Genomic DNA, 20,173 nt, shown 5'->3' with positions numbered 1-20,173 from the left:
ACACGATTCAGGCAGTAAATTCTATTGACATATGTTTATGCAATATTGATAGAAATATATTATGATTGAGCTGAGAAGTTATTTACTCTAGGTTTGAAAATATCAACATATCGATAAGTTGCGCCTTCCCGCTTGTTGCACAGCACTAATCATTGTGGCGTTTCTCAACTCTTGAAAGTTTGCAGACAGTAAATAATATTAGAGAACAGCTAGGCAGAAAAAATTGATCAATTAAAATAAAGTATGTCGTCGTCAGAACAGGAAATCCAACAGAAATCTATTGATAATCAGCAAGAACAAGTGTCCAATGCAGATATTAATGCCACCAAACCTGATTCGGCGACGGATGCAACGCAACATGATTTTGCCGCGGCTGAGCAGTACAAAAATAAGGGAAATGAATTGCTCAAAAGTAAGTTGTCATTTATCAAATTGAAATTGAAACAAACTACAATTATATAGTTATGATAATGACTGGAATGAAGGCACATGCAATCTAAAAAGCAGTTGTATGCACCCACAGCGCGTCCCGTGTTGATAGTACGTTTTTTTCTCGACCTAACCTTAAAAACAATTGACTAGCAGTGGCGCTATGTGAATATAATTTTTACACTAGCTTTTGAAATTAAAATCTTCATATTTTAATTGAAACAGACAGTTAATGTCAAATATGTAATCGTAACCAATTCTGTCATTTCGCAGCTAAGGAATTCTCGAAAGCCATTGACATGTATTCCAAAGCCATAGAACTTTACCCCAGCAGTGCAATATACTATGCTAATAGGGCCCTCGCGCATTTGCGCCAGGAAAGCTTTGGCTTGGCCCTGCAGGATGGCGTTTCGGCAGTGAAAACTGATCCCACTTATTTAAAGGGCTATTATAGGCGCGCGGCGGCCCATATGTCCCTAGGCAAGTTTAAACAGGCGCTATCTGATTTTGAATATGTAAGTACAATTGGTTTATTACAAATCTGTTACGCATGAATTGATAAGCTATCTGCTTAGGTGGCCAAATGCAGACCCAATGATAAGGACGCTAAACTAAAGTTTACCGAGTGCAGTAAGATTGTCAAAATGCGAGCCTTTGAGCGTGCTATTGCTGTGGATAAGCCTGAGAAGTCTCTCTCGGAGATGTACAGAGACATGGAGAACATCAGTAAGTAATCAAATTATTTTATTTAAATGTTGAAACACACAATCAAGTCCTTGCATTCAGAATTAATTAATGTCGATTTTTAATGTAGCCATCGAGGACGACTATAAGGGACCTCAATTGGAGGATGGCAAGGTTACTTTAAAGTTCATGAAAGACCTTATGGAGCATTATAAGGCACAAAAGAGACTGCATCGAAAATTCGCCTATAAGGTAGCGTTATTGCATTTAAGCCTTAATATGAAATGTATAACTTATGTATGATTGCAGATACTCTGTGACATTGATGTGTACATGCGTGCACAGCCGTCCCTTGTGGATATTAAAGTTCCAGATGAGGAGAAGTTTACTATTTGCGGCGACATTCACGGCCAGTTCTATGATCTAATGAATATTTTCGAAATAAACGGGTTACCTTCAGAGAAGAATCCGTATTTATTCAATGGAGATTTTGTCGATAGAGGTTCATTCTCGGTTGAATGCATATTCACGCTCTTCGGATTCAAGTTGCTGTATCCGAATCATTTCTTCTTATCGCGTGGTAAGTTAACGTTAGCGAACCAAGTCGTCGAACTGAGGACTTACGAAACTCATTTACAGGCAATCATGAGAGCATCAATATGAATCAGATGTATGGCTTCACGGGCGAGGTTACCGCCAAGTATACCAGTACAATGGCGGATATATTCACGCAAGTATTTAACTGGCTGCCATTATGCCATTGCATTAACCAGAAAATTCTGGTAATGCATGGCGGTCTGTTCTCATCAGACAATGTTACATTAGACAACATAAGGCGAATTGAACGCAACTGTCAGCCACCGGAGGAGGGACTCATGTGCGAGTTGCTCTGGTCCGACCCGCAACAATGGATGGGTCGCGGCCCCTCCAAGCGCGGTGTGGGTATACAATTCGGTCCGGACGTCACTGAGGCATTCTGTAAAGCTAACAATTTGGACTACATCATTCGCAGTCACGAGGTCAAAGACATGGGCTATGAAGTGGCCCACAATGGGCAATGCATAACTGTCTTCTCTGCGCCAAATTATTGGTAATTATTACTAATTAAAATTATCCAAACTGCTCAAGTACTAAACTTCCCTTTACAGTGATACTATGGGCAACATGGGCGCATTTATAACAATTACTGGTAACAATTTAAAACCAAATTACACATCATTTCAGGCTGTGGTAAGTATTGATGTAGAACTCTTTAAAAAATATGTTAATCATATTGTATTTGTTATTCACAGCCACATCCTGATGTTAAACCCATGGCCTATGCCAATAGTCTTATGAATTGGCTGGCGTAGTCATAGCGGCCTGCTTCCTATGCATAACAATAGCTATGAACACCACATTCTCCCACACCCCTGTCCACGCTTACAACCCCACAACTGCATTATAATGATCAAAACCAACATGGGATTCCAAATTGCTCAAAATACCTCTATGTACACAGCTTGCTAATTGTTCTACGATTTAAGTTCGAGAGAGAGAGAGATAGTTGTGGTATGTAGGGATGAGAGCTTCAGAATAGCAATCTTAAAAACAAATACAGCTATATTTGATACAAACTTTGCATACAAGAATGATTATATAAAGATGGCTTTAGAAGTCGGATGCTAAGTTTTATTGGTGCTAAGCATCTGAGTATTCACTGTACACAGTGTATGTTCGATTTGAAAAAATACATAAAACAACGTAAACAGTGAGTAAAAGTATTGTGTTTATGCATAGCATTTCTATATTGGCAATAAGGTGCGCGCCCACACTCAACTACGAAGCCCTTTACTTTAAATTTTATTTCCAAAGGCTACAATTCTGTATAAATTAAATTTTTGTTCGATCCTTGTTTAAATATACCTACAAGTCATTTTAATAAAAAAAAAAAAAAAAAACTATGCAAATTAGAAACAAATAATTGAATATTTTTAATTCAAGGATTAGTGCTTCAGTCGTTGGAATGAAAACAATTCAGCATTGTAATAATACAATTAAGTTGGAATCAAATTGTAACTTTATTTGAGCCCGTCGATTTCTGTTGGCGTAGCTAATGTAAACCCTAAGCTGTGGAAAATTTTATTCACATTGACTTTATAGTCTTTGAGATGCGCTCGGTGCAGGAGCGTTACATACACAAATGGTCCGTTGTAGGTAGATAAATCTTCATAGAGCTGCACGGCCAGTTCTTGCAACTCCTTTGGTTGTGCTTGGGATAAGTACGAGGCCACAGTGTTTAGCAGGTCGTGCAGATGCTTGCCCTCAATCTGCAGGCTGCGAATGACTGCCGGCAGATCCTGAAGCAGCTTAAGCTGCAGCTTGTATTCCTGGGTAGACGCTTTTAAGATTTCCGTACAGCTGTGATTACTGGCTGTCTGCAAGAACTGCTTAAGTTGTGGTATCACATCGCTGAGACTACGCTTTACAATAAATTCTTTAGTATGCAGGGCGAGAATGTGTAATAAGCTAAAGCACCGGTTTAGCACCACCGGATCCTTTTGCCGAAACTTTTCGACTAACGGTGCCCATAACAGATGCACAAGGGGAAGAAGCTCGTCCTCGTAGTCCCTCAGCAGAGGGACACCACTTATCAGGCATTCCAATGCGAGAATTTGCTGTGTTTGCTCTGAATTTGAAAGAAACTTGATGGACTGACTAATAATCTCTTTGATGAGTTCAATGTGACGCGGCAAACTGGGCTTCGAAGGCTCTTCCGCTGGAGAATCATCGAGGTCTGCTTCAGGCATATTTATGTCTGCTTCTCCACTTGGCACACTATTCAAGTCAATAGGAATGTCAGTTGGCTGCTTATTGAGCACATTCAACCAAGTATTTAAGATATTGTTATCTTCATCTACGTGCATTGGAGTGTCAGAGATCTCAGTCGCAATGGTGTCTTGCCAGCTGACCACGTGTCTCAGGAATGCATTGAAGACGCGCAAGTAGGAGTGCACATTGCCCGTTTGATGTGACTTGGTGCACTCTTCACATATCGTTTGGAAAATGCTCTCCAGATGTGGAACATTTCCACGCGTGCTGTACTGCAAAACGACAGTGAGTATATCTACGGCTGCACTGCTCTCCGGTGACTATAATGGAGAAGGTAGTCGATGTAGTCATAGTTTCGCTTGCTCTACATCCGTGACTTACCTTCTTCAGTAGTGAATTGAGATGAAAGGTTAGATAATCAGTGGAGCATTCGATGAAATGTGAAGGGGCTGCATACTTTAAGGCCACCTGCATGGAGACGAATGCAAATGTAGCTGCCTGATGCACCATTGTGTTGCTGCTAGCTGTAATTGAACGACTGCCTTACAGATTGGACACGACATGACATCATGAAAGCAATGCTTACCCAACTTTAGCAACACCTTGTGCAAACTGCGAAATATATGGCGGTCAAAAGTATCACCAATGAACAGGGCACAATGTCCCAGGGCATCCAAGACTAAACAGATATGTTGTACGTTGAACTGTGCATCCAAACTGGTGACACGACTATAGACTGGGTCGCTCTCATCATCTGAGTCGCAATCCTGAGTGCGCACTTCCAGCGCCGATGAGTATAGACCAGGTGTGTAATCTTTAAACCAGGCGGAGGACTGCAAAGGTTTATAAATTAATAAATAATGATTCATAAATAATGAAATGCCAACCTTTTCGACCTTAAGTCGCCAGGCAGCATCCGGCTGCAATGCCAAGTGCCAATGTTCTTCGGCCAGAAGTTGATCGACGAAAAGTTCCGCTAGAGTTAGGCGACTCTCCCGACCAATCCGCTGCTGGGACGTAATCATCGTGGTCATTAGTAAAATTGATTCATTCATCGCAGAGTTGCGTCGCTCGATCAGCTCGTGGCAAACATCAAACACCAGACGATTTATTGAAGGCTCAGTGCCCAATATTGCGGCAATGTCATAAAGCGTATTTATGCAGCGTGAGGAACTAAGGTATTTGAATTGGCGCCAATGCATTTTGGCACACTGTGTCTTCACTTCCCTTGTAGTGTCCTCCTGAATGCGTCGCAATGCGTATTCCTCATTTAGCAAAGTCGCCGATGTGCGCTGATCAAAGGCCGTCAGCAAACACATGACAAACAGATCCAGATTCTTGGGCAACAGGAACAGCACTTGTAACTTATTAGCGCTGATATTACGCAAGAAGCCCTTGAAGAAAAGCAGTTCGGCGAATTGCTCGCTGTCATCGCAACGCTGTAAGATGCGTGGCCATTTGTTGAGATGACTGTCCAGCAGCTGCTCAGCATTCTCGTCGAAGATGGGGGCACAGCTGTTCATTGTTTGCAGTTCAGCTAGATTCGCCTGACACATATTCGCTATGTCGTTGTCCTCATCCTGCGATAGAGCCACCACGCTCTCCAACAGGTAAATAAAATTGCACTTCAAACTGTGCGCGCACCTCTTTAGCAGTAAGCAACACATCTCCGCGTACTGCCGCCGCACAATTGCAGAGCTATGGGCTCGCAAGATGCACGTGTCCACAAATATGCCGCTCATTCGTCTCGATGTGACTTCCATCCACTGTGCAGATCGTAAATTCGACTGAAGAAACTTTAAGCGCTCCTCGTTTTCCTCAAGCGTACGGCGCTTGCTGCCAAAGATGTTAATATCATTTAGTAGATCCGTGTTGTCGCCTTTGGGAGGCGTGCTAAAAAGCGATTTGAATGCATTCACATCGTAACGTGCCCTTAGAAATTCATTAGAGGTTTCCTCAAACATGATGCAGGTGATACGGCCTAGTGCCTTAAGGGCCAACTAGAATAATTTCAATGTTTAATCAGTGCCATTAATTTCAAATTCCAGTGAAGACTTACTATTTTAGTTGTTTCGCCTATTTTATCATCTGCCATTGCAGTTTCGTACAGCACTGTAACTATTTTGGGAAGGAAGATGAATATGGTGTCGGCTATTTGTTTGCGCAATACCACATCCCCAGCATCGGCATCATCGTGCACGTAGAATAGCACCAACAAGCACTCCAGCGATGAATTAACCAATTTGCGATACTTCTCCTTGGAGATGATCTCCATCAATGTGAGCAGTATTTGGCCAATAGTCACCACTGTGTTCTGGCTATAAAAATTTTCGAGCACATCGCTTGCGGTTCGTTGTAAGATGACTTTGATGAAAAGGACAACCGCCAATTTGATTTCCTCTGTGAGATTGGGCATCAACGCAGCACCACTAGCGTTTCGTATCTGTTTCAGTACCACCACCAGCAGAGAGCATACAGCCTTCTCATCCGTCAAATACAGATAGGAAATAATGTGTCGGAGGCAGTTCACCAAACTTACGCGCAGCTCTTGACTTTCACTGCATAATAGAAAGATTTATTTGTAGCTGTCAGATTATTTTCTAGCTCTTTGGACTTACCCTGTTAAAGCATCCAGCTTAACCATGAGTGGTACTACAATTTGTATTTGAAATATGCGTATTTGTCCAAAGTCAAATTCACTTATTTCTTTCTCAACTATTGACATGTTTGCTATATTTGGCTCCTTTATAAAATTCTCAATGGCCGGCTTAATTCGCGTGACGTAGGTTTCTACCGATGATATTTTAGACATGATGAATAATTTTCGAAATGTATTTCTCTTGGCCAGGAACAAATTGAAAATATTTCAGCAAGATGAGCGGCAAGTTGGAAAAAACAGCTGATGGTAATTTTGTTGCAGAGTGCCATTCACATGTTTACGTAAACAACAAAAAGACGTTACTCTGGACCGCGCCAAAGAAACAAAAATAAAACTCATCCTTTCTAATAGCATATTTTTAAATTAATTTTATATTTTTATTTCGTACATGGCATTATTTAATTATAAAATTCGTGCTGAGATTCATTCTTCCGTACGCTTGTTTTGTAGCCTTTTTCAAAGTCTTTAGCGTGAGCGATATAACGATTTTCCCGAACTGCATGCATTCCAGCTTCCTGGCAAATTGCGTTGATGTCGGCATTCGAAATTTTGTCCGGGCGAGCAATGAGCTCCTCCAAATCGACGTCTTCGGCTAGATTCATTTTGGCTGTTATGGTGGTAAAAATCAAACGCTTTTGACGGCGGTCCGGCAAGGGAAATTCTATCTTGCGATCCAAGCGTCCGGGGCGTAGGAGTGCTGGATCTAAAGTATCAGCGCGATTAGTGGCCATAATTACCTTGATGTTGGTGGTTTCATCGAAACCATCCATTTGATTTAATAGCTCTAGTAATATGCGCTGAACTTCGCGATCGGCCCCGGTTTGGGCATCAAAACGTTTGGTTGCAATCGCATCGATTTCATCAATAAAAATAATGGATGGGGCATTCTGTTTGGCCAGGCGGAACAGATCACGAACCATACGTGGTCCTTCTCCCAGGTATTTTTGCACAAACTCCGAGCCAACAACAGCAATGAAAGATGCTGTGGTGTGATTAGCGACTGCTTTAGCTAACATTGTCTTGCCGCAGCCAGGGGGACCGTAGAGAAGCACTCCGCGTGGTGGGTCAATGCCTAGAGATATGGAAATGAACCTGTTTACCTATTTAATTTCAGCAAACTTATTTACCAATCTGCTTATACAAATGCGCGTGAGTCAATGGCAATTCGACAGCTTCGCGTATTTCTTGCTTTTGCATATCTAGTCCGCCAATATCCGCATAGGTTATATTGGGTCTCTCTTCTGCCGACAACATTGAGATGGTACTGTCTGCCTCCGGAGGCACCAGGTCCACTAAACAGTTACTTTGCTTGTGTAACGCAACCGAAGCGGACGGCTTTAGTTGTTCCCTGTCAATTGTGGACAGCACGCGCACATAATAATTGGAGCCAGTGGTGGAAGCCACAATGCCAGTGTTCTCATCAACTGCCTCGAGAAATTGCCCAATGACCAGAGGCACAGCCTTGGCTCGCTTCACCTCTTCCTGCGCGTGCACATACTCTTTTTTCAGATAGCGCTGCTCCTCCTTAATGTAGTCTTCCTGTACATGGAGCAATTCCAGCTGCAGTTGTAATCTCTTATACATAACATAAAAATCGCTTTCATCTAAGATTTTCGGTTCATTGTTATCCATTTTATCGTCTTTGAAGGCTAATTTTACTTTTCATTGGCCGTCAGACGCTGCTGATGAGGATGACTTGAAATTTCAAATCGTGCTAGGAAATCAGTGCTGTGTAGGGTTGCCAGCTTTCACATTCACGATGATTGCGTGCGTCGTGAGAGCTCGTGAGTCATGAGCAGCTGATGGGCAGACCTGTTGTTGCTTTTGTATTTATGTTTTTGTTGCTGCAAACTTGGAACGGTTCTATTTTTAAAACAAATTTCGATTTTATTTTGGAAATGTAAATTTTGCTCCAAAGAAAAACAAATATACGTTGTATGGCAGGTTAATTGGACATACTTGGCAATGCTGAAAATTTAAAGCAATTTTGATAACAATTGGAAATTTGTTTACGCCGGCCGGTTATTTGATCAAAATAACACGTCAGTGTTGGTGGTATAGATATATGTGAATTTACCAAAATACATACGATTTGGTGTCCCAACCATCATGGCAATTATGTAACATGCCAATTTCATATCCAGCGAAGAGTCAATATTAATCTTTATTCATTCGCTCACAAAAGCTGTGAACTGAAATGGACGGCCTGGTGTTTATGACGGCTGCGGCCCACCTCGTCTATACACCCTTCACTAAGGTCGAGGAGAGCTTCAATTTGCAGGCCATGCACGATATCTTATATCTGCGCAACAATTTCTCGCAGTACGATCATCATGAGTATCCAGGAGTTGTGCCTCGCACTTTTGTTGGGCCCCTCATTGTATCGATGTTCTCTGCTCCATTTGTGGTGCTCTTCGAGATGCTGAGCATCAATAAATTCTGGGCCCAATATGTAGGTAAAAGACACTGATAAATGAAACTCTCGACATGGAACTCTTACGCTAACAAACATCTTTCACAGTCCGCCTTGTCTTAGCTGGAGCTATTACAGTTGCGTGGAACAATTTGCGAAAGGCCGTTACCAACATCTATGGCATCGAAGTGCGTCTATGGTTTACGGCTATAACCATAACGCAATTTCACTATATTTTCTACATGACGCGTCCCCTGCCAAACATCTTTGCATTGCCATTTGGTATGTTGCTCTATTATATTGATTCCTTCAATATTAAATTACTTTGATTTATTTCAGTTCTCTATGCAATTACGTATTGGATGCGTGGCCAAACCAAGCCATTTATCATATGCTCTGGCATTGCAATCATTGTGTTTCGCTCCGAGTTGGCATTGTTTTTGGGGTTGCTGCTTGCGCAAGATCTGCTGAGGCAAAAGTTATCTATCGATGGGTGCGGCTAGAAATATTTCTTAAATAGGTCTTGTCACAATTTAACAACTTTTATCTTTCACAGTTTGCTGAAGATTGCTTTGCCGGCTGGAGTGTGCATTTTGGCAGCTACTGTTTTGGTGGACTCGTTCTTCTGGCGCCGCCTATTATGGCCTGAGGGCGAAGTGCTGTGGTACAACACGATACTCAACAAAAGCTCCAACTGGGGCACGTCCCCATTTCTATGGTACTTTTACTCGGCACTTCCACGGGCCATGGGTGCGTCATTGTTCTTTGTGCCGATTGGCATTTACTTTGAAAGGCGCCTACGACCCCTGGCTCTTTCGGCATTGGGATTTGTGCTGTTGTACTCAATACTGCCACACAAGGAACTTCGGTTTATCATATACGTATTTCCTGTCCTCAATATTGCTGCAGCCTGCGGCTGCCATCGTTTGTAAGTTTGCACACATAGTTTATGAATGTGCGCCTCTAGATCAACTTTTTTTTCTTTAAAGGTGGATGAACAGTGCCAAATCAGCATGGCATAGCTTTCTGGCATTGATTGCAGCGTCGCATTTGCTTGTCAATGTGCTGATAACCATATTCCTGCTTGTTGTCTCGGGAACCAATTATCCAGGTGGCGCAGCTCTCTCTCGCTTGCATCGTCTGGAGGGAGCCAATTCAAATGTAACGGTTCATATTGCAAACTTGGCCGCACAGAGCGGTGTATCGCGTTTCATGGAAATCAACAGCAATTGGACCTATAGCAAGGATGAATCAATGAACTATAGTCAAGCGGAAATCGCCATCTATAGTCACTTGTTGGTGGAAGCGAAAAATAAGCACAACACGGAGCTGTGGGCAACACTGCAGGAGAATTTCGAAATTTTGGAGTTTATAGATTGTTTCAATAGCATCGGCATTCAGTACAACTCCATCCTGCCAGTGCGGATTAAGACAAAGCCTTGCATAGGTATTTTGAAGAAACGAGTGTCTGCTGAGACAGTGCTCCAACCTGAAGAGAAGCCACCAAACGAAAAGAATCCAAAAGAAATTACGAAAAATAAACGAAAGAAAGAGAAAATTGAGGCAGATAAAGTGGATGAAACTTCAAATTTACCTTTGGATGTCATAAAAGAAGAAACCGAATTGGACAACAAAGCCCCCGAGCCAATGGATAAATCTGAGCAACTCGTCATAGACCATCTGGCGGTGCAGGTTGATGATGACGATGGCATAGTGGCTACTGTGGAGGAAGTATCTCTGGAACTTAATGATGGTCCTGAAGCTGCAAAAGAGATCAACTTTCAGGAACTGAGAAACCTTGCGCTGAAGCAAACGCCACAAAAATCCCGCGCTGCTACCAAACTTAAGATTCGAAAAATAATTGAGCAGCACTTTAGAGCCAAGGGGCGGCATATTGAAAACGATTCTGCCGAAATCCAGAAGCCGCCAGGCATCCCACGTAGTGGACTGCGTCAATCCGTGAAGTCGATTATAAAGCAAGAGAAGATTAAAGAAATGATTGAACAGATCGCTACGATGGACTTAACACGCATCTGCGACCTGGAGAAGACCTCAACAAAGGAGTGCCTAAAGCAGGTCATAGACAAAATGGATGAGGAGAGTATAAATCAAAAATGACGAAACCATGTATAAGCCTCTATTAAAGTCTGCCCCATAAGTTATAATTTATTTGATAATTTGTAATAAACTTGCTCCCAGCGGCGAATTTAATGCTAATGTAGGTTTTATTTATGTTGAATGAAATGCTGCAGCCTTCGTGCTAATTGTAATGACAATAATATGAAAATTTGAACAAAATTGTCTAAATAGTAACATTACCACATGTTGAGTTTCGTAAACGTTGTTTGTGTGGTTAATATGATTAGAATTAAACACGATCTTAGATCAGGCCAATATATAGCTAAACCATAGAATAAAATCGCCCACAAGGCCTACGACGCAAAGCACAAGGGTCGACATGAATAGAACATTGTCCATGACCCCGCCCTTCAGGAAAACAGGTTTTCCGTTGTCTTCTTGATACTGCTTTTGCAATTTGGCCATCTTGGGCGTTATCTTAGCACCAGTTCTCCCACTCATCTTCACCGGAGACATTTGGATGGAACGACTAGGCACGAGCGGCGTTGCTATAGAGTAACATCCATTGACTTGGCGCAAAAGAGGCTATGTAGACTTAATTAGTTTTATATGTACATATTTTTGATCTATTAATACGTACACGCAATTTTGATATCAGATTCCTTTGCATTGTGGAATACAATTTGCAAGAAATAATAAATTTATTTTTTTGTAATTACAAATTAAAGTAAAATTTTTGGAATGAGTCCAGCAACTCACATAGTATACTATGTTTTGAAATTGATTCACATTGTACATACATATTAAATCAATTTAAAAATGCCTACTCTTCCAAAGAAATTAAATCTAATTATTTGCACAACATAGTTTTTATGAATGTGATGTGAAAGACAATTTTTGAATAATCTAAAAATTAAATTACGCTAAATACAAATTTTAAATTGAAAATATATAAGCTTTGCAATTTCGGGGCATTCAAGCTTTTTGCGCCAATATATCGATAACACTGATATTGATGCCGGCGTTGACTCAAACTATCGCGCATGTATATATCAGGAATCGATTTTGCATGTTATACAGCCATATAGCAAAAATCTTTCATTTCTAAGAGAGTATTCTGTGTAAAAGACGCATTCGCGGAAATATAAAGAAGTATAAGTACAAAATTAATAAAAAGGGGATTACAATGGCTTTGGCCACATACTTAAACCGTTCCGTTGCACGAAATTGCACGCTGAAGCCCATGGAGGCCGAGCATTGTGCCATACACTTGGTCAGCGGTGATAATGTGCTGGGACGCTGCAAGGAGACTGGGATCCGTGATGCTCGCTGTTCCAAGAAGCAGCTTCGATTACAAGTAAATTTGGAGATGGGACGCATTCAGTTGAAGGTGCTGGGTGTCAATCCTTGTGGCATCAATGGTGCCATGGCGATGTATCACACGGAATGCGAGCTGCGGCATGGTGATCTGTTGGAAATTGTTTACGGCCGCCATCCCTACGAGGTGGTCTTTACTCCCGCACCAGAAACGCAAAAGGACAACGCAGAAACCACCGCAGAAGAGCAGGCGACACTTGCCATGGAAATTGCCAATAAGGAAGAAAAATGGGATTCTGTCGCGAATGGTAAAATGTTAATCTATAACAGTGCTGGATTGGCTCCCTCCAGCAAGATAGCAGCCTATGACATGGATGGCACCATCATCAAGACAAAGTCGGGAAATGTATTTCCGAAGAATACCGACGATTGGCAGATCATCTATCCCGAGGTGCCTCAAAAACTACAGAGCCTGCATAAAGACGGGTACAAAATTTGCTTCTTCACCAATCAGGGTGGCATAGCGCGTGGCAAAGTCAGTCTAGAAGATTTTAAGATAAAAGTCAAGAACATAGTGAAGAAATTGGGTGTGCCGGTGCAGGTGTTTATAGCTATTGGCGATGGCTACTATCGCAAACCGCTGCCAGGTATGTGGAAGCATCTGCTCAGCGAGATGAATGAAAGTGTCGCCATAAAGCTGGATCGTTGCTTCTTCGTGGGCGATGCAGCCGGAAGGCCAGAGACAGGCAAGGGTGCCACAAAGCAACGCAAGGATCATTCACTAGCAGATCGTCTGTTTGCTACAAACGTGGGCGTCTGCTTTTACACGCCCGAGTCTCACTTTCTTGGTAAACGCGCGGAGCACTGGAACAAGCCAGACTTCGACCCAAGCAGTATAAATAATCAGACACCGCAGTTTGAACCGGACGATGTTGAGTTTGACACAAAGAAATGCGAGATGATTATTATGGTTGGTCTGCCCGGCTCTGGCAAGAGCCACTTCTGCGCGGAGGTGCTTGGCCCCAAGGGCTACAAGATCATCAGTGCAGACACTTTGGGCAGCACACAGGCATGCCTAAATGCGTGTCAGCGTGCACTGAACGCTGATAAGTCATGTGTGGTGGATAATACCAATGTGGATGTGGCATCCCGTAAGAGATTCATGTCTCTGGCTATGGAGAAGGATGTTCCGTGCCGTTGCTTTGTGATGAACGTGACAGCAGCGCACGCTAAACACAATATTGCTTATCGCGAACTCTTGGAGACTGACCACTCTCCCATCAATGACATGGTATTCAACATGATGAAGAAGAAGTATGTTGCGCCAACCATGGACGAAGGGTTTACTTCAATTCACAAAGTGAATTTTAGGCCAAACTTTTCCAATGAGGAAGACGAGAAACTATACAAAATGTATTTGGTTGAGAAATAGCCATTCGCCTTTAATCCAATGTAAATATTCGTTTAGCAATATCATCGATAAGCCAGTCCATGGAACTTAGCAGCTTTTCTCCAGTTACTGCACTCACTCCAGCTACCAACCAGTGATGCGTACTGATGTCATCCAAACATAGTATCTATAACCGTAATATATTATAAACTTATATGGATAATCGAAATAAATGTCTAACTACAATAATACCTCTTTGATTTCATTTGAACTTAAAGCGCCTGGCAAATCCTGTTTATTGCAGAGGACAAGTAACGTTGCCCCAGCCAAGCGCTCCTCTTGAAGCAGCACTTGCATCTCCTCTTTACACGATTCCATGCGCATACGGTCGGCACTGTCGACGACCCAGACCAACCCATCTGTGCACTCAAAATAGTTGCGCCAATACGAGCGCAACGACTTCTGTCCGCCCACATCCCACATATTTAGTGTATAGCCGTTGTGTTCTAGTGTCTTAATATTAAAGCCCAGGGTGGGCGAGATTGAGTCAATGGGCTCTCCATTGAAACGCTTGAGTATGGTTGTTTTTCCTGCATTGTCTAATCCTCTACAGAAAAATGAAAACATGAATCACAATTTTGTACAACTTTGCAGAAAATACTTACAGCAATAAAATACGCATCTCCTTTTCCTTTTGACGCATCTTTTTTAATACTGTCAGAAAGCCCATCACGCCTTTCTATATTTTACTGTCTTTTAAAATAAATAAATAGATTTAATATAAACAGTTGTACTCCTAAGAGAAATAATTTAATATATTTCAATGTGAATGACAAAACGAGAGAATGGCATTTTACAAACGATTTGGCAACGCCGTTCTCCAAAAAGTCAAACAGCTGTCATAATCTGAGGCCCGTGAATTTTTCGCTCAGCTCTTCGTACGATTTGTATTTAGACTGCTTAAAATAAAAATAACTTCAGCAAAATGATGAATTTGTCCAGAGTAAGTACAAATACAAAATGAATATTATTTATTGACTATGAAAACAGTTTATTATTAAATATATTGATCTCGGAGACTGGATATATTATGGTTCAATTACGTAAGATTACTGGAAGACCCCAAACTAACCGCAAATTTTGTTTTCGCAGGCCGTTGTCCGTAGCTTTGCTACCACCGCCTCTCGTCGTGCCACCGCGACCAGCAAGGATCAGATTGAGAAGGGTTACTTCGAAATCCGCAAGGTGCAGGAGCATTTCCAGAAGAAGGACGGCAAGCCCGTTTTCCTAAAGGGCTCCACATTCGACAGCGTGCTCTACCGCGTCACCGTGGCGCTTGCCCTGGTCGGCATTGGTGGCATGGGCAAGCTCTTCTGGGAGCTCAGCGTGCCTCAGAAGGACGAATAAGGCGCAAGCAGTATAGTCTAACCCATTAAGCTAAGCCATTACCAGCAAATCCGTAACCCCATCTCCGGCATATTTGTTGCAGCGTAGTCACCTTATATTTCTGTGTCCTGATAGTGTAAGTAGTCCGTGTATCATTGTGTGATTTTTATTAATAACTTGTAATCATTTTGCAGAGAATCCTGGTATACAACCCCTAGATTGTGTTGCTTGTGTTAGAATAATTAAGTTCAAAGTGTAACTCAACATTCGCAAAAGCATTTCAAGCGTGGAAATATAAGATCTTGGCTGTAAACTAAGATTAAAAGAAGTTTTATTTCGGCAATTTAAACAACCGAATTTTATGTTCGGATTGGGTTCCCTTTCTCTACATGTTTGCCGAATATTATTATTTTTGTTTTCGGCTTACAAAAAGAAAACAGAAAATTTAATTGCATTGACATTAAGTAAACAAAAACAGTGCGACAAAATGAAAATTGCCGCCGTTGTGCTGATGTGTTGCCTTGGATGTGGCGAGGAGTCCGATTTATAAATCAAAGGGCGGCAACTCGGCGCGTTGCCTTTGGCATGGAAATGTATTTTAAATCGAGCGAATCATGCTGCGCTTTAACACACATTGCCAAGCGCACACATACACAAACACACACACACAGAGTCAGTCAGCATAGTGTGTATTTATTAATAACTGAGAAGCAGAAAAGGAAGAAAAAGCCTACAGAAGTGCAGCGAAATGTGCAATTTAAGGCGTTTTCATTAGTTATTTCTCCATAAACACTTACATAAAACTAAAGCATTTAAAATAAAAAAAAAAAATAAGAAGGGAAACACAAATATGGCTATTTTAAGAGTTTTTTTCTGTGCAATTCACACACACTTGCATATTCTCTGTTAGTTTCTATCTGCATGTGCGTGTGCGGTTGGGTGGGCGGGGCGAAATAAGTCGAAGAACAACTATTTTGCTATTTCATTTGCCGTTACGGCACATTTAAATTTTGAGATGTGCACGCGAAGCGCATAAAAATGAACGCGAGTTTACCGTTAACATATTTTAAATGGATGATGTGTGAGTGCTTGTGTGTATGTAGGTGGTTCAGTATTTGCATAGAATCGACCGTTTCCTCATCTGGAGTACTTTGTAAAGGCAAATTCAGTTAAGTTGCCCAAGATCCATCTCCTCTTCTTTCCTAATTAATTGTGCCTTGGTCTGCAAAAATAATGAACATTTGTCGCAAACTTATTATATTACACAGACTGTGAAAAATGTGTATATGACAAAATTCCAACTAGCACTTGGCTTGGAGCAGCAGGATCTAGAATATCATCAGCATCAGCTATGATCGTGGAGCACCAGCATCACTATGACGCCGACCGAGGGCCCAGCTCCGGCTCCGTTCACACGTTCCACACGACTGCCCACAGCCAAATTACAATAATAACTCAAAACGCATAGAAGATGCGAAGCTAAATGTTTTGCTCCAATCCTTTGCCAAAAACAACAAAACAACAACCATCTAAAAGGGCGGGAAGTAGCGTGTAGAATCAAGAATCGAAAAATGTGTTTCATTAAATGTTATTTATAGTCAGCAATTTTATGCATTTAAAGTGCGTCTATCAACGGCAACATCAGCATCAGCATCAGCATCGGCATCTGAGCATCGCCATGCGGAAACGACGACGACGCCATATTGAAATTAACTGTGCTGCGCTTTGATGAAGGGCGATAAAGTGAGATGGACTTTCAGTGAGAGCGAGAGAGAGAGAGCGCCATTGCAACCCCTATAGAAGTCCAGATCCGAATCGGAATGGGGATATGGAGACCAAATCCGTGTGCTTATGGCACTAAAAAACTTTCACCTTTTCAGAATCGTTTTGCATTTGTTTGTTTTTACTACAGTATAGATAAATTTGTAGTTTTATTTTAACGTGAAATATTGCCGGGCAAACGGCAGCCGGCGCGCGCTCTCCATCTCCTGTGCCAGTGCCTGTGCCAATGCTCCACAGACGCAGGCCGCAGCCACCGCCACCGCCACCGCCACCGCCGCAGCAGCCGCAACCACAAATCAGAATGTCGTTGAAGCATTCAAGTGCAACCGCCGTGAAGCGAACTCGTTGCTACTGCTGCAGCCTCTGTCTCTGTCTCAGTCTCTGTGGCTGTGCTCGACGGCGGCAAATCTCGACAACTCTCAGATGAACGGCCGATGAGTGAGCAACGTCAGCGTTTCGTCTTTTGTCATCTTGGTCGTCATCCTCAGTCTTGGTGTTCAGCTCAGACGTCTGGCAATTTTTCTGTATCGATCGATCGATCCAGCCGGGCACGTCCCACAACATCTCCAACATGTCCAACATGTCCAAAACGAAACCAGTTTGGCCTATTAACACTTCGATTACAACTCAACTCTTTTTGCCACCGGTTGAGCACGATCTTTCTGGGTGGTCTTGAGCGACGCTTTTAGTTAAATTTTTGATTTATTTGAGCTTCAATTAGCCGTTGAACAAATCTTGTTTATTTGCTTTTAATTATTGTTTGAAACCACAAAGCCGTGCCCCTGGCACAGGTGAGCTCTGGCGACTGACTGAAACAACTTTGCGGCTCCATTGTTGCTTCCGACTCATCTCTAACTGGCCTGGGCAAACCGTCGAAGAAGGTTTTTAATTAACACCAACAATATAATTTACGAAAAACATCAAATACGCGCGCATTATTAATGCATGTTTAGCTGATTCCATACACACAATACAATCGAATTGTAAACACGGCTTAAGTATTGGGTAAGAGCCAGGACAGAAGAGAAGAGAAGAACCATTAATCGATCTGACTGGGGCAGGCAAGCATGCTTAATTATTCAAATAAAAATAAAATAGATGCAAGTGATGCATTCAGCAGAGATGTTGCCATTTGTAGAATGGCATGCTTAATTGTTTATTTATAATGTTAATTAAGTTTTAGTGCAACAACATTTTCATATTAAACTTATACATGATCGACTCTGGGGATTGTGTTTTGATAAATAAACAGAAACCGAAACAGAAACATTGAAACAGACTGCGGCATGCTTGCCGGAAAAGTAAACTCTTAAAAATACGAAAAATGCATTTTTAAAATTTATAAGCCATAACGCCCCCCAGACAATGGGAATGGGAATTCGAAATAGAAACGGGCAACAACAAAACTCAAATCGGCGTGAAAGATGCGCTTCCCATTTCCCGTTGCTCCAGCCAATCCCGACGAAATGGGCGAGCCAGATATTCGGGCCTGTGAAATTGAAACCGATGAGAAGTAGAAACATGTGTCCGCCCTCTCACACTCATAGCCGATGACTTGTCCTGTCCTGTCCCACCTAGCGAGCCTAGCGGGCAATGTTGTAACATTACAGCTTCATTGGGTCGTTAGCTGTGCGCGGGTGCGAAAACCTCTCGGATCAGGTGACAGTCGCGGTGCGTTGCCTCTCAAGTGAGCCGCTTCAGGTTTATTCCAATAATTCATCGTTAACTGCAATTGCGCTGAGCCATTTAATGTCCACGGCACAGGACGCAACACTCAAGTGGCCGACCGACCGATGTACAACATATTCATCACTGACTAGTTACCAGGCGCACTTCTAACGCTGTCCAACCCACCTTAAGTGCCCGGAGTTGGCGTAGACAATTCGACGCTTCCGTCCAGCGTTTACACCCTTTGCCTTTGGTGTTATGTAAGCGAGTGCCGACTTGGATGCTGCTCTGAATGTGTCAATTATATAGCACATTTTGCTCACTTCACGACACTTGAACTCTCCCACTCCCGTTCCCGTTCTCGTTCCCATTCCCTCTCCTGCTCCCGCTCTCTGCTCCTGCTGACTCTGTTACGCATTTGTATATTGTTTTCTCAAGTGTTGCGCATATTTTTTGTTCGTCTCGGCTTGGCGAAGATGTTGCTGTTGCTGCTGATGTTGTTATTGTTATTTTTGTTGGGTGTTATGAGACAAAAATAAGAAAGAGAAAAACACATAATATTCATTTGTTATGCTTGTCATTTGTCGCTGTTGGCGGCAACTTCAAAGCATCTTCCCCAATTTGTTAAACGCAGATAATTTTGTCTTCGTCTCCGTCTTGGGATCGTCTTTATGGCATGGAGCTTTTATTTTTCGCATATGGCTAATTATTTAAAAAGTTTTGTTTTCTTTTTGTCAACTTTTGGGTAACGTAGTTAAATTGAAAAATAACACATACCTATTAAAAACATAAGTAAGTAAAATGCTTAAGTTTAATGGTATATTAAGAGAAATTTCAATTATAGTAGGCATGACCGATTCATGTCCAAAAGAAAGTTAAAGCAAAATTAGGTTCCAATAAGGCTCGACTTATAAAACCTAGAAAGTAATTATTCATAGAAAAGAAACAAAAAAAAAATAAAAAATCCAGATATCACATATTTTTCACATATTCTGGCAATATTATATTTTCTGATATTTAAATAAAAGTATGTTATAAATATAATATAAGTATTCAAAATGGAGTTGTAATTTACTTAATACAAATATTCAATAGAACGAGTAAAATAAGTAATGAGAACAGACTTTATTTTTCTGTTCATAGAAATGGTTACCAAATACATAATTTTAATGTATGAAATGCCGAAGTATTTTACTTGAATTCATGAGAATCGCAAAGTGGGGCACTCTACAGAAAGCAATATTTTGTTTATTTGCGGCCATTCTTTGATATACAAGCATACACATATATCGCCATATGGACATAAACATACACAACCATACATACACACACCCACACAATTTACACGATTGTCAAGCAAACTTAACTTACTGTCAAGCTCAAAATATAGGCATATGAGTAAATTAAATCATACTTAAGTTTCTAAGAATCATTGAGAAGTTCTTTCTTTTAAATTTAGAATGTTTTTAGTTTCTGACACAGAACAATCATATAAAAAATGAATGTACTTATAAAAAATGAATGTATGCAATATTCCAAGTTTTCGGCATTAAGT

The 20,173-nt window shown here is 41.6% G+C and overlaps 8 protein-coding genes across 10 annotated transcripts; 4 read left to right on the top strand and 4 right to left on the bottom strand.

Moving 5' to 3' along the window:
- Window positions 1–137: 137 nt before the first annotated feature.
- Window positions 138–3,076, top strand: PpD3 (protein phosphatase D3). Its single transcript, XM_018014476.2, has 8 exons — window positions 138–412; window positions 703–944; window positions 1,005–1,155; window positions 1,244–1,365; window positions 1,423–1,693; window positions 1,753–2,203; window positions 2,262–2,343; window positions 2,406–3,076. The coding sequence occupies exons 1-8, from the start codon at window positions 244–246 to the stop codon at window positions 2,463–2,465; spliced, it is 1,548 nt and encodes a 515-aa protein (XP_017869965.1). The 5' UTR covers window positions 138–243; the 3' UTR covers window positions 2,466–3,076.
- A 73-nt stretch (window positions 3,077–3,149) lies between these two features.
- Tti1 (Telo2 interacting protein 1) lies at window positions 3,150–6,844 on the bottom strand. The gene is made up of 6 exons (XM_018014360.2): window positions 6,543–6,844; window positions 5,984–6,482; window positions 4,812–5,924; window positions 4,511–4,757; window positions 4,306–4,448; window positions 3,150–4,244 (listed from the first exon to the last, which is right to left on the bottom strand). Exons 1-6 carry the CDS (start codon window positions 6,734–6,736, stop codon window positions 3,174–3,176), a joined length of 3,267 nt encoding a protein of 1,088 aa, XP_017869849.1. The 5' UTR covers window positions 6,737–6,844; the 3' UTR covers window positions 3,150–3,173.
- Window positions 6,845–6,924: 80 nt separating this feature from the next.
- On the bottom strand, window positions 6,925–8,297 carry Rpt3R (Regulatory particle triple-A ATPase 3-related). The gene is made up of 2 exons (XM_018014541.2): window positions 7,711–8,297; window positions 6,925–7,655 (listed from the first exon to the last, which is right to left on the bottom strand). Exons 1-2 carry the CDS (start codon window positions 8,213–8,215, stop codon window positions 6,982–6,984), a joined length of 1,179 nt encoding a protein of 392 aa, XP_017870030.1. The 5' UTR covers window positions 8,216–8,297; the 3' UTR covers window positions 6,925–6,981.
- A 483-nt stretch (window positions 8,298–8,780) lies between these two features.
- On the top strand, window positions 8,781–11,213 carry Alg12 (Alg12 alpha-1,6-mannosyltransferase). 2 transcript variants are annotated; one of them, XM_018014406.2, is made up of 5 exons: window positions 8,781–9,039; window positions 9,105–9,278; window positions 9,336–9,489; window positions 9,553–9,924; window positions 9,986–11,213. In XM_018014406.2, exons 1-5 carry the CDS (start codon window positions 8,781–8,783, stop codon window positions 11,112–11,114), a joined length of 2,088 nt encoding a protein of 695 aa, XP_017869895.1. In that variant the 3' UTR covers window positions 11,115–11,213. The 2 variants fall into 2 exon arrangements, with proteins under 2 accessions (XP_017869895.1, XP_017869899.1); XM_018014410.2 differs by having other exon boundaries at window positions 8,894–9,035.
- COX7AL (Cytochrome c oxidase subunit 7A-like) lies at window positions 11,203–11,929 on the bottom strand. 2 transcript variants are annotated; one of them, XR_016271085.1, is made up of 3 exons: window positions 11,716–11,929; window positions 11,316–11,660; window positions 11,203–11,256 (listed from the first exon to the last, which is right to left on the bottom strand). XR_016271085.1 is itself a non-coding variant. In XM_018014649.2 (2 exons), exons 1-2 carry the CDS (start codon window positions 11,743–11,745, stop codon window positions 11,382–11,384), a joined length of 309 nt encoding a protein of 102 aa, XP_017870138.1. In that variant the 5' UTR covers window positions 11,746–11,927; the 3' UTR covers window positions 11,203–11,381. The 2 variants fall into 2 exon arrangements, 1 of the variants encoding a protein (XP_017870138.1); XM_018014649.2 differs by having other exon boundaries at window positions 11,203–11,660; window positions 11,716–11,927.
- A 98-nt stretch (window positions 11,930–12,027) lies between these two features.
- Window positions 12,028–14,031, top strand: PNKP (Polynucleotide kinase 3'-phosphatase). The gene has a single exon (XM_018000574.2). It carries the CDS (start codon window positions 12,262–12,264, stop codon window positions 13,822–13,824), a length of 1,563 nt encoding a protein of 520 aa, XP_017856063.1. The 5' UTR covers window positions 12,028–12,261; the 3' UTR covers window positions 13,825–14,031.
- On the bottom strand, window positions 13,809–14,659 carry Arl2 (ADP ribosylation factor-like 2). The gene is made up of 3 exons (XM_018000575.2): window positions 14,448–14,659; window positions 14,035–14,389; window positions 13,809–13,969 (listed from the first exon to the last, which is right to left on the bottom strand). The coding sequence occupies exons 1-3, from the start codon at window positions 14,510–14,512 to the stop codon at window positions 13,835–13,837; spliced, it is 555 nt and encodes a 184-aa protein (XP_017856064.1). The 5' UTR covers window positions 14,513–14,659; the 3' UTR covers window positions 13,809–13,834.
- COX7A (Cytochrome c oxidase subunit 7A) lies at window positions 14,647–15,496 on the top strand. The gene is made up of 3 exons (XM_018000576.2): window positions 14,647–14,785; window positions 14,935–15,304; window positions 15,363–15,496. Exons 1-2 carry the CDS (start codon window positions 14,768–14,770, stop codon window positions 15,187–15,189), a joined length of 273 nt encoding a protein of 90 aa, XP_017856065.1. The 5' UTR covers window positions 14,647–14,767; the 3' UTR covers window positions 15,190–15,304; window positions 15,363–15,496.
- The last annotated feature ends 4,677 nt before the right edge of the window (window positions 15,497–20,173 follow it).

This window comes from Drosophila arizonae, chromosome 2, assembly GCF_054131065.1.
Source record: "Drosophila arizonae isolate 15081-1271.41 chromosome 2, UAZ_ARI_1.0, whole genome shotgun sequence".
In the NCBI taxonomy this organism is placed as follows: Eukaryota; Metazoa; Arthropoda; class Insecta; order Diptera; family Drosophilidae; genus Drosophila; species Drosophila arizonae.
The sequence above is the reverse complement of the archived record's forward strand: the minus strand, read 5'-3'. Positions and strand labels throughout refer to the sequence as shown.

What these genes read in the sequence shown, in the direction of transcription:
- Alg12 (XM_018014406.2), top strand. Translation starts at nt 8,781, where the DNA reads ATGGACGGCCTGGTGTTTATGACGGCTGCGGCCCACCTCGTCTATACA. An exon ending in ATTCTGGGCCCAATATGTAG is followed by an intron (nt 9,040 to 9,104) that starts GTAAAAGACACT and finishes CATCTTTCACAG; the next exon opens with TCCGCCTTGTCTTAGCTGGA. An exon ending in CAAAAGTTATCTATCGATGG is followed by an intron (nt 9,490 to 9,552) that starts GTGCGGCTAGAA and finishes TATCTTTCACAG; the next exon opens with TTTGCTGAAGATTGCTTTGC.
- COX7AL (XM_018014649.2), bottom strand. Translation starts at nt 11,745, where the DNA reads ATGCAAAGGAATCTGATATCAAAATTGCGT. An exon ending in ATCTGATATCAAAATTGCGT is followed by an intron (nt 11,661 to 11,715) that starts GTACGTATTAAT and finishes AAGTCTACATAG; the next exon opens with CCTCTTTTGCGCCAAGTCAA.
- PpD3 (XM_018014476.2), top strand. Translation starts at nt 244, where the DNA reads ATGTCGTCGTCAGAACAGGAAATCCAACAGAAATCTATTGATAATCAG. An exon ending in CGCTATCTGATTTTGAATAT is followed by an intron (nt 945 to 1,004) that starts GTAAGTACAATT and finishes CTATCTGCTTAG; the next exon opens with GTGGCCAAATGCAGACCCAA. An exon ending in TTCTCTGCGCCAAATTATTG is followed by an intron (nt 2,204 to 2,261) that starts GTAATTATTACT and finishes TTCCCTTTACAG; the next exon opens with TGATACTATGGGCAACATGG.
- Rpt3R (XM_018014541.2), bottom strand. Translation starts at nt 8,215, where the DNA reads ATGGATAACAATGAACCGAAAATCTTAGATGAAAGCGATTTTTATGTT. An exon ending in GCATTTGTATAAGCAGATTG is followed by an intron (nt 7,656 to 7,710) that starts GTAAATAAGTTT and finishes CCATATCTCTAG; the next exon opens with GCATTGACCCACCACGCGGA.
- PNKP (XM_018000574.2), top strand. Translation starts at nt 12,262, where the DNA reads ATGGCTTTGGCCACATACTTAAACCGTTCCGTTGCACGAAATTGCACG.
- Tti1 (XM_018014360.2), bottom strand. Translation starts at nt 6,736, where the DNA reads ATGTCTAAAATATCATCGGTAGAAACCTACGTCACGCGAATTAAGCCG. An exon ending in TAGGCGAAACAACTAAAATA is followed by an intron (nt 5,925 to 5,983) that starts GTAAGTCTTCAC and finishes AAATTATTCTAG; the next exon opens with TTGGCCCTTAAGGCACTAGG. An exon ending in CAAGGTGTTGCTAAAGTTGG is followed by an intron (nt 4,449 to 4,510) that starts GTAAGCATTGCT and finishes GTTCAATTACAG; the next exon opens with CTAGCAGCAACACAATGGTG.
- Arl2 (XM_018000575.2), bottom strand. Translation starts at nt 14,512, where the DNA reads ATGGGCTTTCTGACAGTATTAAAAAAGATGCGTCAAAAGGAAAAGGAG. An exon ending in GAGATGCGTATTTTATTGCT is followed by an intron (nt 14,390 to 14,447) that starts GTAAGTATTTTC and finishes ATTTTTCTGTAG; the next exon opens with AGGATTAGACAATGCAGGAA. An exon ending in GTTCAAATGAAATCAAAGAG is followed by an intron (nt 13,970 to 14,034) that starts GTATTATTGTAG and finishes TTACGGTTATAG; the next exon opens with ATACTATGTTTGGATGACAT.